This window comes from Suncus etruscus, chromosome 4, assembly GCF_024139225.1.
Source record: "Suncus etruscus isolate mSunEtr1 chromosome 4, mSunEtr1.pri.cur, whole genome shotgun sequence".
NCBI lineage: Eukaryota > Metazoa > Chordata > Mammalia > Eulipotyphla > Soricidae > Suncus > Suncus etruscus.
This window is the reverse complement of record NC_064851.1, coordinates 2,287,446-2,302,176: the sequence shown is the minus strand read 5'-3', so window position 1 is coordinate 2,302,176 and position 14,731 is coordinate 2,287,446. Positions and strand designations below refer to the sequence as shown.

Below are 14,731 nucleotides of genomic sequence, written 5' to 3'. Positions count from 1 at the left end.
GGAGGACAAGCCAGGTGAGGCTCCGGCCCTGGGGAGCTGCAGCCTTCCTGTGGCTGAGGCTGGGGGTCACAATCTGAGGTGAGAGGCCCTTGACCCTGGGGCTCCACCCAATCACCCCCATTTTCCCGAAGATGGTAATAGATGCTGTGTGCCACCATTCGCTTCCCCCTGGGGAGAAGAAGGACCCCTGAACCTGCGTTTGGAGGGAGACATTGATGCAGGGGGGTGCTGAGGATGGCCAGAGGAGACCCCAGCTCCACTCAGTTGCCATGGGCGGCCCAGCTGGCCTGTCGAGAAAGGCAGAACCTCAGAGCGTCCTGGGGCTTTGCCAGACACGGAAGACTTGCTGGATTCCAGGGGTCCTCTCCCGGCTGCTCTTCCTCCTCCCCCAAAGTGGGCCCCGGGAGGGGCTCTGCTGCTCCTACTCAGGATGTATCCCCAACCCCTCTGGTCATCCCCACCTCCCCAAGAGCTGAGTCTGAACCCCCACCTGACCCTCAGGGCAGACCCAGGATACTGTGGGGGGTAGGATGGGTCACCTGCCCAGTGGGCAGGAAGTGGGCACCCGAAGGAGGGGGGCTGCCCACTGCAGGAAGGAGGAACCAGCCGGGCATGGTTCACTCTTTGGGCCCTTAGACCCCACGCACCCAGGGTGAACCCCGTCAATGGGGGGGGGCAAGAATGTTTGCTCAGCAAATCTCGACTTCCGGAGTCGGGTTGAGTCTGTGTTCTTGTCCTTCACCCCAGCTTGGCAAAGTTGCCCCCACCTATGCCTCCTGTTCCAACCTCAGGGTCTAAATGGGGGTCCCATTTGGAAGCCAGGATCCTAGAGAACATGTGTGTTCACCCCAAACAATGCCCCACACCCCACTTCCCCTTGAATCAGCCTGGGGGTTCCTGAATCTCTCGGGTCCTGCTTTTGTCCTGACTTTCCAGATGATGGGGTCCCAGGGGGCTGACCGAGGGGTCCCCTTTGCGGGGTGCACAGATGGGGTCACCTCCCCTTCACATGGGGGCCCCTCACACTCGCTCAGCAGGACCATGTGTCTGCCCAGAGTTCCCAGGCATGGAAGGTTGGTACCAGAATGTATTTGGGGGGGCTGGATGTTGATGCCCTGACTCCCCCTCCCAGGGTGAAGATGGAGACCATGAACCCCAATTTGTTGCTGTCACTGAGTCGACCGGGGGAGGAAGAGGAACCTCCACCAGGTAAGGGGATGAGGGGCAGGGTTGAGGGGCTGCCAAGCTATAGCCACACTATAGCCACGCTTTCCAAGTCCTCTACTCTGCCCCTGCCTTGCTTTGTATTGGCTCCCACTCCACCCAATTCTGGAACCTTCTGGAACTTTCTGGAACCTTCTGGATGCTTTTGTGGAATTCTCCTTCTTTTCTCGGGCTCCATGCCTCCAGATCAGAGCACTGGTCCTGACTGAAACATGTAAAGCAGTGCCTCCCTCCACGCTCTTAAAACCCCATGCTACAGATGGGGAAACTGAGGCATAGAGTACCATGACGGAGGAACAGCCCTATTAAGACATGGTGGTACCTCCTGGAACTCCAGACAGCTGCTGTATGGAGCGGGGGTTGGGAGGGTCTTTGTTGGAAGGGGGTGTCCGGTTCTGCCCCCCTCTCCCTGGTGGCCAGGTGGGCGTGATGCTCTTACCAAGCGTGGACCCTGTCAACGGTGTCTGTCTTCTGAGCTTGGGGGCTTTGTAGCCACTTGCCCCAGAAATTCCCACCTCGGGGACACCTTGGGGCTGCATCCAGCTGTGGCCCCCATGTCACAGTAAAGGACCTCAGACATGTGGAACCTGGATCCCCGGAAAGCACCCAACTGTGTTGGTGTCAGGGCAGAAGGGGGTTGTTCCGTGGGGAGTTGGCTGGGCTGTGTAGACCACGAGCATGGGATGGGCTTCTGAGCCTCAGGGTGTGGAGGGCCACCAGGCCTGCTTACACCGTCGGGGCCACTGCACCCCCAACTCGTGGTCTTGCTGATAAACGACTGGAAAATGGAAAAGCAGCAGGAGGAAAATTGCTGTTTGTGCGGCCGAGCTTCCTCACTCGTCCAAATATTTCCTTTGTTTCACAGCTGATTAGGGGAGCCTGACGCTCTGGCAGGCAGGGCCTGGGCATGCGGGGACCAGAGTGGCGCGAAATCTGCTCTGGGAAGGGGTGCGGGGCTGCAAGGCCAGATCACTCAACACCGCGGCACGCACGCATTCACTCCCATCTTCATTCACGCCTGCATTAATTTAATTTACTCCTGCATTCATTCATCTTCCCATCATTCGCTGATCCGTTGACTATTACTGAATCACTCATTCATTCCCTCATTTATTCATTCATTCATTCACACTCCCCCACTCCCCGAGGACTATGCAGGTTGCCTGGTGCCTACACACCCCTCCTTGTCAAGTGAGGCATGTTCTTTGCAGAGATTTTCAGAACACTGAAAAGAAGCCTGCAGTTGTGGGGTGAAGATGGGGGTGATGGGGGCAGCTCTGTGAACATAGGCAAGTCACAATTGGGGACTCAGTTCTGCCGCTGTTCTGTCAATTCTGGGGAGTCAGGAGGGGGAGCCCTGAGGATCAGATAGGTGGCCGGGGGAGCCTCCCTCTTGTGCCTACATGGGGAGCCCTCCTGGGAAACAGGGTCTGGCTGAGCTGCCTTTTTTTTTTTTTTTTTTTTTGGTTTTTGGGTCACACCCGGCAGCGCTCAGGGGTTCCTTCTGGCTCCACGCTCAGAAATCGCTCCTGGCGGGCTCGGGGGACCAGATGGGATGCCGGAATTCGAACCACCGTTCTTCTGCATGCAAGGCAAATGTCCTATCTCCATGCTATCTCTCCGGTCCCTAATACTTTATTAATTTCATAATGAAGTAATTATAAAATAATTTCTTTTTTTTATATTTTTTTGTTTTGGGGTAACTAACACCTGGCAGTGCTCAGGAATTACTCCTGGCTCTCTCTATGCTCAGAAAGCGCTCTGGCAGGCTCGGGAGACCATATGGGATGCCAGGATTTGAACCACCGTCCTTCTGCATGCAAGACAAATGCCTTGCCTCCATGCTATCTCTTCAGCCCCTGAGCTGCTCTTCTTCCCTGGGGGAGAGGAGGGGTACAGTGAGGAGAGCTGGGGGGTTGTAGGGGGGAAAGGAGCACAGGGAGCCAAGTCCCTGCAGAGGTTTGGCATCCGGTGTGTGTGTATATGTGTGTGTGTGTGTGTGTGTGTGTGTGTGTGTATAACAACAGGTCCACCTCCCCCCTGCAGCTCACCTCTGCTTGCAGGAGAAAAGAAGAAATTCCTGCCCCCTACCTCTCGGAAGAACCCCAGATTTGAAGAGCTGCAAAAGGTGAGGCCTGTCAACCCAGCTCTCCAGGCACTTTCCTGTAGCCTCCCTCCTAGAGGCCTTCCCCCTTTCCCATCATTGGAGGTCTTGAATCGATTCCCCTCTGTCCCCCACCTGCCTGCCTCCACTCTTACCTCCATTTCCCACTGTCTGGGGCCCCAGAACAGCCCAGAGTCAGCAAGGCCAACTCTGGACCATCTCTTCAGGCCTGGACACTTGGTCTCACTTTAGGCTCCTCTGGAAGTAGAGCCCAAGGCCAGGATGAGTGAGGGAGCCCAGGCAAGGGCAACAGCAGGAAAGGAGGAGCAGGGGTGAGGGGTGGACGGGAAAGGGGGCAGTGCTGGGCCAGTTGAAGGGAGGGCAGAGGACTGCGTCCAGTTCCAGCGGCTTTCTGTGCCCCCCCCCCCCAGGTGCTGACCGAGTGGGTCAACATGCAGCTCCTGGCCGAGCACATCGTGGTTCGGAGCCTGGAGGAGGACATGTTTGACGGGCTCGTGCTGCATCACCTGTTCCGTGAGTGCGGGGCAGGATAGGGGTGTGTGAGGGGGACCCACTCCAGGGCATCCTGGCCCTCCCCAATGTCCTTCTTTCCCTCCCCCTCTCCCTTGACCTCCCCTTCTCTCCCTCCAGAGCATCTGTCCGGGCAAAGGCTGGAGGTGGAGGAGATCGCACTGACCGCCTCCAGCCAGAGGCGGAAGCTCTCCCTGGTCTTGGAGGCCATTGGCCAGAGTCTGCAGGTGGAGCAGCCTTCCAAATGGAGTGTGGATGGTGTGTGTGGGGCCTATTGGGGAGGCCGTGTGGGGTCTTTGCCTGCTCATGGGGTCTTAGGGTGGTGAAGTTTGGGGAGCCCTGCTCTGCCTGAGGAGGGTGTGTGGGGTCCGTGCCCGGCCCCAGAGCTCTGTGCTCTGTTCTCTGACCCCCATCCTGTGCCCCAGGCTGGCAGCAGGAGTTTGGCGGAACAGGGCCTGGGGCGTGAGGTCCTGAGCCGGCACCCCAAACAGCTGCAGCTCACTGGGCTCTGTGTCCTGTGTCGCACCCACCTGCCACCAGAAGGTCCCATCTCAGTGACCTGGGCACTGCCTGCCAGGCTGGGTGTCCTGCAGGCCCGCCCCACACAGCTGGGCTCCGCCACCCCAGCCCCTCTCCGTCCAGCTCTTTTCCAGAGGGGGAGGCAGAGGCTGGGGAATGAAGGGGCTTCTCTGAGTTGGGACCTGTTTCCAGCGCAACCCCACCCTGACAATAAGCTTCGAGTTTGGGCCTCAGGCCAGACACAGACCAGAACCATGGGAGCCCTGGGTCCGGCCCAACTTGGCCATTAGTCAGCCAGGGCTCAGTTTCCCACCAGACCCCCTGCTTCAGGCTGGCGCAGTTACGTCCCTGCAGCAAGGGGCAGGGCTGTGTCCCAGATGCTGGCCCCGGACAGAGCACCTGCACCCCCCTGACGCCTGTCCCCCCTCAGCCATCTTTAACAAGGACCTGCTGGCCACCTTACACCTGCTGCTGGCACTGGCAGCTCACTTCCAGCCCAACCTGGCCTTGCCCAGAAACGTCCAGGTTGAGGTGATCCTCATGGAGGTGAGGGCCCAGGACCACATGGAAGTTTGGGGGGGGGGAGAGCGTCCCGGGAGCCTCCTCAGTGCTTGTACCCCACCGTGCTCTCTGCCACCTGCCTGGCTGGTGCTGGGCTCATGCCCTCCCCCCAGAAATCCACAGCACTTCCCTCTGATGCACTCTGAGGACCCCATCTGCTCCTGCTTTCTGTTTTGGGGGGACCACCCAGTTCTGCTCCAGGCTGACTCCTGGCTCCGTGCTCGGGATTCACTCCCGGTGTGGAGCAGAGGGTGGACCCCAAGCCAGCCCGTGCGAGGCAAGTGCTCTATTGCTGTGCTTTCTGGCCCCTGCTCCTGCCAGGGACCTGTCGGCCTCGGGGTTCTGAGTGAGAGTCTGGGGGACACCTTGGAACGAGCTAGGCGCTTCTAGTCACGGGAAGCTTCCATGCGGCTCCTGGGAAGGACGGCTGAGCTACTGCAGGGGTGCGGCTGCCCCGTGGGGAGGGAGGGGCATGATCTAGTCCCCCGATGTCTGCTGGTTTCTCACCACCAAGTCGGAGGGGCTCCCGAGGTGTCTGAGAACCCCAATCCCTTCCACTTTCTTCCTCAGAGCACCAAGAATGGCCTCAAGTCTGAGAAACTGGTGGAACAACTGACTGGAGGCAGGTGAGAGGAGCAGGATCTTCAGGGTGAGGCTGTGGGGTGAGAGAGACACAGAGACAGAGACAGAGACAGAGACAGAAACAGAGACATAGAGACAGAGACAGAGTCAGAGAGAGACTGGGAGAAAGACAGGGAGAGAGAGACAGAGAGAGACAGGGAGAGATGGAGAGAGACAGGAAGAGAGTGAGACAGGGAGAGACAGAGAGACAGAGACAGTGAGAGATGGACTTGGTATGAAAAGAGGCATGACTGGCATGCGAAAGGGCTTGGTCAAGGAACAAGAAGGGCGTGGCCTTGGGATAAGGGCGTGGCTTTTCCAGAGAGGGCGTGGCTAAAGTGTGAGAGGGTGTGGCGACCCCAATAAGGACCATGGCCATGGTGGGAGAAGGGGCGTGGCTGTGGGGCTGAGGGGGTGTGGCTGGTTGGGAAGGAACAGGACTATGGCTTGAGAAATGGCGTGGCTTGGCAGAGAAGGGGCGTGGTTTAGTGGGCGTGGTCTGTCTGAGAGGGGAGTGGCCTTGACATGGAAGGACGTGGCCCTAAGAGAAAGGGCGTGGTTGGCCAAGGGGGCGTGGCTGGTCAGAAGTTGCCCAGTTTTCCTGAAGGGCTCCCACTCTGCTCAGCTTGGCATGGAGTCAGCCCCATCCTGCTGTGATCACAGGCGAGGCTCTCACAGTTGCCAGGCACTCACCCCACACACAACAGCCGCTGGAGTCAAGGCTCTACCTGCAAATCTTGGGTCCTGGGTACCAAGGAGCACTGGATGCAGCCATGATGCAGTGGGGATGCTCCCAGGGGTGCTATCTGGCCCTTGGTCATGTCCGGCTGCCACTGAGGGTCGATCCCAGGTTATAGGGTGCTGCAGTGACCCTGTGAGCACATGGGGCTCCATTCCAGGCATCCTGCTGTGAGCCTCTGCTCTGCCCCATCTCCATCTGCCCCACACCCAGATGTGTCCGTCCATCCACCCATCCACCCATCCATCCATCCATCCATCTATCCATCCATCCATCCATCCATCCATCCATCCATCCATCCATCCATCCATCCATCCATTCTTCCTTTCATATATTCTTTCAACCATTCATCTGCCCATTGTCCATTCATCTATTCATCCTGGTGACTCTGAGTTGAGGTGTGATTGGGTGCAGGAACCCAGCCCCCCTCCTCCTCTGAGGTCCTTGGATCACCCTTCTCTGCCCTGCCGTGCCTTGGACACTCCAGCATGGGTCACACTGGCCCATATAGTCAGAACATTGGCCCAGAACCTCTCTTCCAAGGGTGAGGCCGGGCCAGAAAACAACCATGCAATCAAAGAACCACTGAAAAACAATGAAAGGGAGGCAGGGGCAGCCACTGAGCCAGCTTGTGATTCCACTTACTGGGCTTTACTGGAACAGACAATGGAGTTTCCCAGCCACACCCCGCCTCGAGTGGTAGAGCGGGCATGGGGAACCCGGAGGGATTGTATCTGGGGGTGTGGGTGGGGAGACACAGGGCGGTCCAGAGGCCGAAATGCAGGAACCTGGGATTCATGCTATTTTGTTGTCGATACGACACACGGAGATGCCCCCAAATCCCACTGAAACAGAAACCGCAAAAACAACCAGATCCAGACGTTTCTAGGTGTGGAAGTCTGGGGTGTGGGGCGCCTCTTCTGTGGGGAGCTGTCAGAGATGGACAGACGAGCTGTTCTGTCCTGGAATCCAGAGCAGCCTTCCTTATTAAAGAACAATAGGCCTGAGAGCATTGTTTTATTTTGTTTTAAACCATTTTTCTTCCTCAAATTTCCCCTTTAGCCCTGAAGAGGACCGACCTTCCTGTGAGTATCTTTGTAACCGAAGGCGCCGGTTGATGCCAGATTTGTGTTGAAATGTGTAAATGAGGAAGTTTCCAGGCTGGGCCTGGGCTCCTACTTCCTGTGTGGTCTGCCTGTATTTCAGTCTCCCCCTGCCCTCGCCTCTTTTCTGTCTGTCTGTTCCTTCTTTCTTTCTATCTCTTTTGGGAGGGTCATTCCCAGCAGTGCTCAGGGGTTATTCCCAGCTCTGTGCTCAGGAATCACTCCTGGAGGGCTCAGGAGACCCTATAGGATGCCCAAAGATCGAACATGGATCAGCCACGTGCAAGGCAAATGCCCTCCCACTGTGCTATCACTCTGCCCTCCACCTCGTTCCTTACATTACTGCTGCCCATCTGGACAGAGATTGTAATGCCCATTGGCAGTGCCAGCGGAGTTGAGATGTGTGTGGCTTTTGGCCACCACAGTCTGGCTGCAATCGTGACTCCCCTCCCCTTCCTTAACCACCTGAGCTCTGCCCGTCTGTTTCTGTTTCCTTTCTGGAAATGGGACCAGTGTCGCCACCAGCCTCTTAGGCTCTGTGAGGATGATGATTGAATGTCACTGATTGGTCCAATCAATCCCTTCACGCCTTTGTTCTTCAGTCAGCCTGGCCAGCAATAGTTCAATGATCTATTGATCTGTTCACATCCCTCACACATCTATTCATCTAACCATCCATCACCAATTCACCAACCTGCCATCTTTAGACCCATCTATCCATTCCACCCAACTGCCCATCCATCCATCCATCCATCCATCCATCCATCCATCCATCCATCCATCCACTTACAGGTCTTTTTTTTTTTTTTTTTTTGGTTTTTGGGCCACACCCAGTAACGCTCAGGGGTTACTCCTGGCTATGCGCTCAGAAGTTGCTCCTGGCTTGGGGGACCATATGGGACACCGGGGGATCGAACCGCGGTCCGTCCAAGGCTAGCGCAGGGAAGGCAGGCACCTTACCTTTAGCGCCACCGCCCGGCCCCCCCACTTACAGGTCTTAAGGTCCGTTCATTCATTGAATAACCAACCCATCTAGTAATCTATCTACTATGCATCCACTTACTGATGCAGCCTCTCTACTTATTCATTCTCTTCATCATTCACCCAACCATCTATTCATCCGCCCATTTATCCATCCACTCATTGTCTGTCCACTCATCTGCCCCTTGTCCATCCACCCATCCATTGGTCCATCCACCTGTTGTTCATCCACTCATTTGTCCATCCATCCACCCATCCATCTGCCCGTTGTTCCTCCACTCATCCATCCATCTGCCTTTTATCCATCCACCCATCCATCCATCCATCCACCTATTGTCCATCCACCCATCCATCCACCTGTTGTTCATTCATCCATGCATCCATCTGCCTGTTGTCAATCCACCAATCCGTCCATCCACCCACCCACCCATCCATCCATCCATCCATCCATCCATCCATCCATCCATCCATCCATCCATTCTTCCTTTCATCTATCCTTTCAACCGTTCATCTGCCCATTGTCCATTCATCTATTTATCAACCATCCATCTGTTCTTCCTTCCCCCATCCTCCACCCATCCTTCTATCCTTCCACCCAGCCATCCTCACCTCAGAGCTGTAGGGGCAGGATGGGTTCCAGAAGGGTTGCCACAGCTCCAGAGGTGCCCTAGTGGCCTCTGAGGGGCTACAGAGAACAGGGGCAGAGGGAGGCTGTGGATGCAGGAAGAAGGCAGAGAAGGTGGTTGAATCCCTTCCCATAGTGGCTCTGCTGTGTCCCTGCAGGGGATGGCACTGATGGACTGTTCCAGCTGTCTCCAGAGGAACTGGGCACTGTGAAGGAGGTGAGGGGTGCCGCCCTGCCACTGCCTGCTGCCCACTGCCCACCTACTGCCCACTCCCTACCTTGGGAGCAAAGATCGGGTTCTTGCCCCACACTGTTGTTTGTGGGGGAGCAGGTGTGAGGCCAGGACTTCTGTTATCCCAACCCATGGGTTCCCTCTGGAGCTCGGTGGTGTTTGTCGCCTCACACAGAACATTCTGAGCTTCGTGAATCAGAAGCTGAGCCGACTGGGCCTGTCAGTGGAGAGTCTGGACTCCCAGGTAAGGGCTCGTGGGGGACAGTCACCGCCCATATGGACTGAGTCTTTCAGACTATCATCAGGTCCCTCCCCAGATGGCAGCCTGTTCCCGATGGCTGGACAGTGTGTCCTGCCCTGGACAACATGTGTGCCCCTTCAACTCATCACACCCTCCCATAGCCCCTGGCAGGCTCCTAATTTATCTACCAGCTTTCCCAGAGCAGCTCGGGAAGCCCAGAGAGGTTCAGGAACTTGACCGAGGTCACACAACGAGGCAACCCAGAGCTGAGGCTGGACCATGCCCTTTGGCCACCCATGAGAGGAGTGGAAGGGAAGGTGATGGAGACCAGAAGGTTGTTCATCCATACCCATGAGGTGCCCTAAACCTAAAATCAAATTCTTCTATTTTCCTGAGTTTTGCGGCCACACTTGACAGAGTGTGGGATTACTCCTGGCTCAGTGCTCAGGGGACTATGCAGCTGGAGTTGGAACCTGAGCCTCCACTCTCTTCCCTGTGAGCTTCTCCCATTCCCTGCAAAATGGGTGCCAGCCGCACAGAACTGGCATGGACCCCCAAAACAGGCAACGGAGTGGAGGATTTTCAAAAAACTCAGATGTAGGGAATAGGAACAGTAGCACATAGGAAGGGCAATTGCCTTGCATGCAGTCAACCTGGGTTCAATCCCCAGCATCCTATACGGTACCCCCAAACCTACCAGGAGTAATTTTTGAGCGCAGAACTGGGATGTGTGTCCCCCCCTCAAAAAATATCAGATGCAGCGTAAACAGCTGTATTCTGTGGATCATCTACCTGTTTGTTTGTTTGTTTGTTTGTTTTTGCTTTGCTGTATTTTGGGGACACACCCCAGGTGCTGGAGGGCACCGTGCATTGTGGGGAGGACCCATCTGTCCATCCAAGGATGCTTGCATACAAAGCATGCCTCAGTCCTCTCCTTCCCGCCCTCACCTCAGCCCTGCAAATCTGCCCAGAACCTCTCTCCACCCGCCTCAGTAAAATAATGGGGACTCAGAGATGGGCAGATTAAAGGGTTCGAGTGTGGTGGGACTAGGGTGGAATCCCCAGGCTGCATCTTGTCTCCAGGGGAAGACTTCAGGCCTACTTTTTTTTTTTTTTTTTTTTTTTTTTTTTTTGTGATTTTTGGATCACACCCGGCAGTGCTCAGGGGTTATTCCTGGCTCCATGCTCAGAAATTGCTCCTGGCAGGCACGGGGGACCATATGGGACGCCGGGATTCGAACCGATGACCTTCTGCATGAAAGGCAAACGCCTTACCTCCATGCTATCTCTCCGGCCCTCAGGCCTACTTGATGCCTTGGGAAGAGCGCTAATGCGAGGAAATTCCATTGGGGACTTGAGCAGCATTTTTGTCCCACTGCGCCCCTTCAATATCCAATCTTGCGCTTTGTATCTTTGGAGAGATTGAATGGGATTATATTAGCGGAGGACAGGCGGGCGGGGAGGTGGCTTTATCTCTGAACACACAGACACACATTAACGCGGCAGCCTCCCCGCACCTCAGCTTCTTTGGTTGCTGGAATAATTTTGCCCTTCACGCTCCCATGCTCCTGCATTTGAGGATTGCTCCAAGGTGCTAAATGACACCACCAGCCCCCCACCCCCATGAAAAACCAACAGCCTGTGTGGTCTCCAGTTCCTGGGGTAGTCCTCTCCCTTCAGGGGAGAAGCTCAGAGGGTGCATGCCCAGGGTGTGCCCTAGACTCTGCTCCATTACAGTTTGCAGACGGGGTCATTCTGCTCCTGCTCATTGGACAGCTGGAGGGCTTCTTCCTGCACTTGAAGGAATTCTACCTCACGCCCAGCTCCACCGACGAGATGGTAATGTTCCCCAGCGCATCTGGGGCTGCCTCCCCTGAGCTGGCAGGTCTAGGGAACTGGCAGGGCCTAGTCACTGCTCAGTGAAGGGAAGAGTGGAGGGGAATTTCATCCAAGTCAGAACCATTGTTCCTTCCTGTTGGCCTTCCCATTCACTCATTCAGCCAGTTCAAGTCATCCAACCACCCAATATCCACCCATCCATTCATCCATCCAGCAGTCCATCCATCTATGTACCCACCTAGCCATTCATCCTTTAATTGTTCATCCATCAACCTATCTATCTCACTATCATCCACCCATCCACTCTCCATCCATTCATCATCCAATGTTCATCCACCCACCCCATCCATCCACCCACACATACATACTTACATATATCTATGCATACATACCTCTACCCATCTATCTATTCACCCACCCATCTATCCATTCTTTTATCCACACATCCATCTATTCATCCATCCACCCACCCAGCTACCATCCATTCATCCATCCATCTACCCAGCCATCATCCATCCATCAACCCATCTATCCAGCTGTCTCCATTAATCCACCCATCCACTATCCATCCATCTATCCATTTCCCAACTATTCATCCATCCACCCCCATTCATCCACTCAACTACCCACATATACATACATACATACATACATTTACCCATATGCCCATTCACCCATTCATTTACCCACCAAACTACCACTTACCATTCATCTACCTATATATCCATTCACTCACTCACTCATCCATCCATCCACCCACCCATCCACCCATTCATCCATTCTCCATCCATCCCTCCATTCACTCTCCATTTATCCACCCCACCCATCCACCCATTTATCCACTCATCCATCCATCTATTCACCATCCATCATTCACTATCCACCCACCTATCCATTTGTTCATCTATACCATCCATCCATCATCAGGGTCAGGGCAGGAATTGCATCTCCATTTAGAAAGGGAAACTGAGAACTTGGCCAGCACCACTTGGTACTCCTCTCTCTTTCATGGAAGCACCCTCTTTCTTGGGGCTCCACCTTCGCAGGGCCCAGGGACACTCATATCCCCAGGAGCAAAGATGCTGGGTGGGCAGGTGGATAGGAGGACATGGGCAGTGTCCATGGTTCTGCTGGCGGTGGTGGGTCCTTGCCATGTGCCAGCACTGTGCCAGCCAGCTATCGCCTCCAGCCTGAAGAATGCCAAAGCACTCAAATGCCAACCAGCAGCTTCCAGCCACTAGCATTTCCCCACCCACCCACAGGGCAGCCGCACAGTGTTGGTCAGTGGCCTCTGGGCTCTAGCACATGGCTAGAACTGATGAGGTTTGAACCATCTTGCTGCAGCTCAGAGTTTCCCTCTTGTCCTTTCCCACCCTGTTCCCCCAGACTGTGCCACTAACCAGGCCTGGCTCTCCTGTGGCACGGCAGAGACTCAGAGAGTTAATGGGGCACGAGACAGACAGAGCCTTCCTGTGACACTGGCAGTGCTGTGACCTGACTTGTGTTTGTCACTGTAGAGCAGAGATGGCTGAAGAAGGGGGACAGACAGGGCGTCCTCAACTCTGACTGACCTTGCTCTGACTTATTCCCACCCCTGGGCCACATGTGAAAAACATGTTCCAACAGCTGTGTGGCTCCAAATGCCAGACTTGCTCCCAGCTCTTTTCTGGGGAGCCCTAGGGAGACCGAGGGGTGTAGGTATCTGTAGGAGACAAGACAGGAGGCCTGGATCCTGGGGTCCTGTCCTAATACTCAGAGGCTGAGGCTTCAAGGGGCTTGGAGACCTGACCTGGGCATTTGTGATTCTCCAAACCTCAGTCCCCATGACCGGGGCTATCAGCTCGGGAACCCCCACTTGTGTATGAGGAGGTGGGTTGGAAGCAGGAGGAGAAGATGCACCCCTGGGCCACCTGCCCAATGGGGTCTAGCTGCATGAATGTCTAATAAAAATACTGCCTGGCCATTAGCCCCAGGAAAGGGCATGGTTTTGGGGGGAACCCTCAGAATTGTGGTCCTGGCAGGAGCTTCCTCATTTTCCAGCCTCAGGTCTCGATGAGATCCTTTTTTTTTTTTTTTTTTTTTGGGCCACTCCCGGCGGTGCTCAGGGGTTACTCCTGGCTGTCTGCTCAGAAATAGCTCCTGGCAGGCACGGGGGACCATATGGGACACCGGGATTCGAACCAACCACCTTTGGTCCTGGATCGGCTGCTTGCAAGGCAAACGCCGCTGTGCTATCTCTCCGGGCCCTCGATGAGATCCTTGTGCTGTGTCTATTCCAGCTACACAATGTGACCTTGGCCCTGGAGCTGCTGAAGGAGCTGGATCTGCTAGGGAGCACCATCAGCCCTGAAGGCAAGGGGGACACAGATGGGGAGGAAAGAGAGTCCCCGGGGAGGAGGGAGAGTCCCAAGAAGGAGGGGGAAGTGAGGGGCTTCGTGCTGGGTGTCCTGGGCTCCCTGTGCCCCAGATAGCCCTGAGACACCCTGTGCACCCCCAGACATCGTGAACAAGGATCCGCGGAGCACCCTGCAGCTGCTGTACAGCCTTCACTGCAGGCACCAGCAGCGAGGACTCCCTGGCGAGCTGCCCCCAGGACTGCCCGACTAGCCTCAGTGCTTCCCAGGCTTCAGGTTCTTGGAGGCACGTGCTCCCCCCATGTCTGTGACCCCTACTGGACGACGCTGCATTTGAGCCAAAGTTAGTCTCGCTCAGTTGGTCGACTGCGTCGAGAGGGTTGGGGAGCTTGTGGATGTCCTGGGAAAAACCCTTAAGCACACACAATGGGGGATTGGGAGATAGAACAGTGGGAAGGGCTCTGGCCTTGCATAAGGTCCACCCAGATTCCATTCCCGACATCCCATAGAATCCCCCGAGCACCCCGGGAGAGAGTCCTGAACAGAGCCAGGAGTAGCCTCTGAGCACTGTCAGGTGGGGCCTGCCTGAGTGGCACAGAGCATTCTCCTCCCTCCCAGTACCCAAGGGCTTGGCGCCTGGTGCTTGGTTTGGAAAGTGGGTCTCACGGGGAGACACAGACAAAGACGCAGAGTCATGGGACGGTGGGGATAGGGTCCCCAAGTGCTCTGGGAAACGGGATGTTGGTTCTCCAAAGCCGACCGCACGTGTCTGCAATGACCCAGACACTTCCCTGCTGGGTGTTTACCAGGAAAAATGAAAACAGATGCTCAAAGGCATGTACAGAAATAGGAACACGTTAGCGCAATTGCACACTCACACGTGCACACACGCACGCGCACACACACACACACACACTCACACACACACACACACACTCATTCACCCTGGGAATCCTCCAGAGCTGGCTGGCTGTGTCCAGGCACTGGTGTAGTGACAGTGGCCTCAGGCAGTCCTCAGGGAAATCTGGTGCTCAGGGAGCAAAGGGGTTTCCAAAAA

At 55.7% G+C, this 14,731-nt stretch overlaps 2 protein-coding genes across 2 annotated transcripts in view; both read left to right on the top strand.

Annotated features, from left to right (window-relative positions):
* PARVB (parvin beta) overlaps positions 1-14,731 on the top strand; it is a 98,627-nt gene that overhangs the window by 33,569 nt on the left and 50,327 nt on the right. The window lies entirely within an intron of this gene.
* PARVG (parvin gamma) lies at positions 1,137-13,968 on the top strand. The gene is made up of 12 exons (XM_049771683.1): positions 1,137-1,209; positions 3,288-3,352; positions 3,760-3,862; positions 3,980-4,117; positions 4,809-4,924; positions 5,510-5,565; positions 7,362-7,384; positions 9,167-9,225; positions 9,416-9,484; positions 11,219-11,320; positions 13,600-13,672; positions 13,818-13,968. The coding sequence occupies exons 1-12, from the start codon at positions 1,140-1,142 to the stop codon at positions 13,925-13,927; spliced, it is 984 nt and encodes a 327-aa protein (XP_049627640.1). The 5' UTR covers positions 1,137-1,139; the 3' UTR covers positions 13,928-13,968.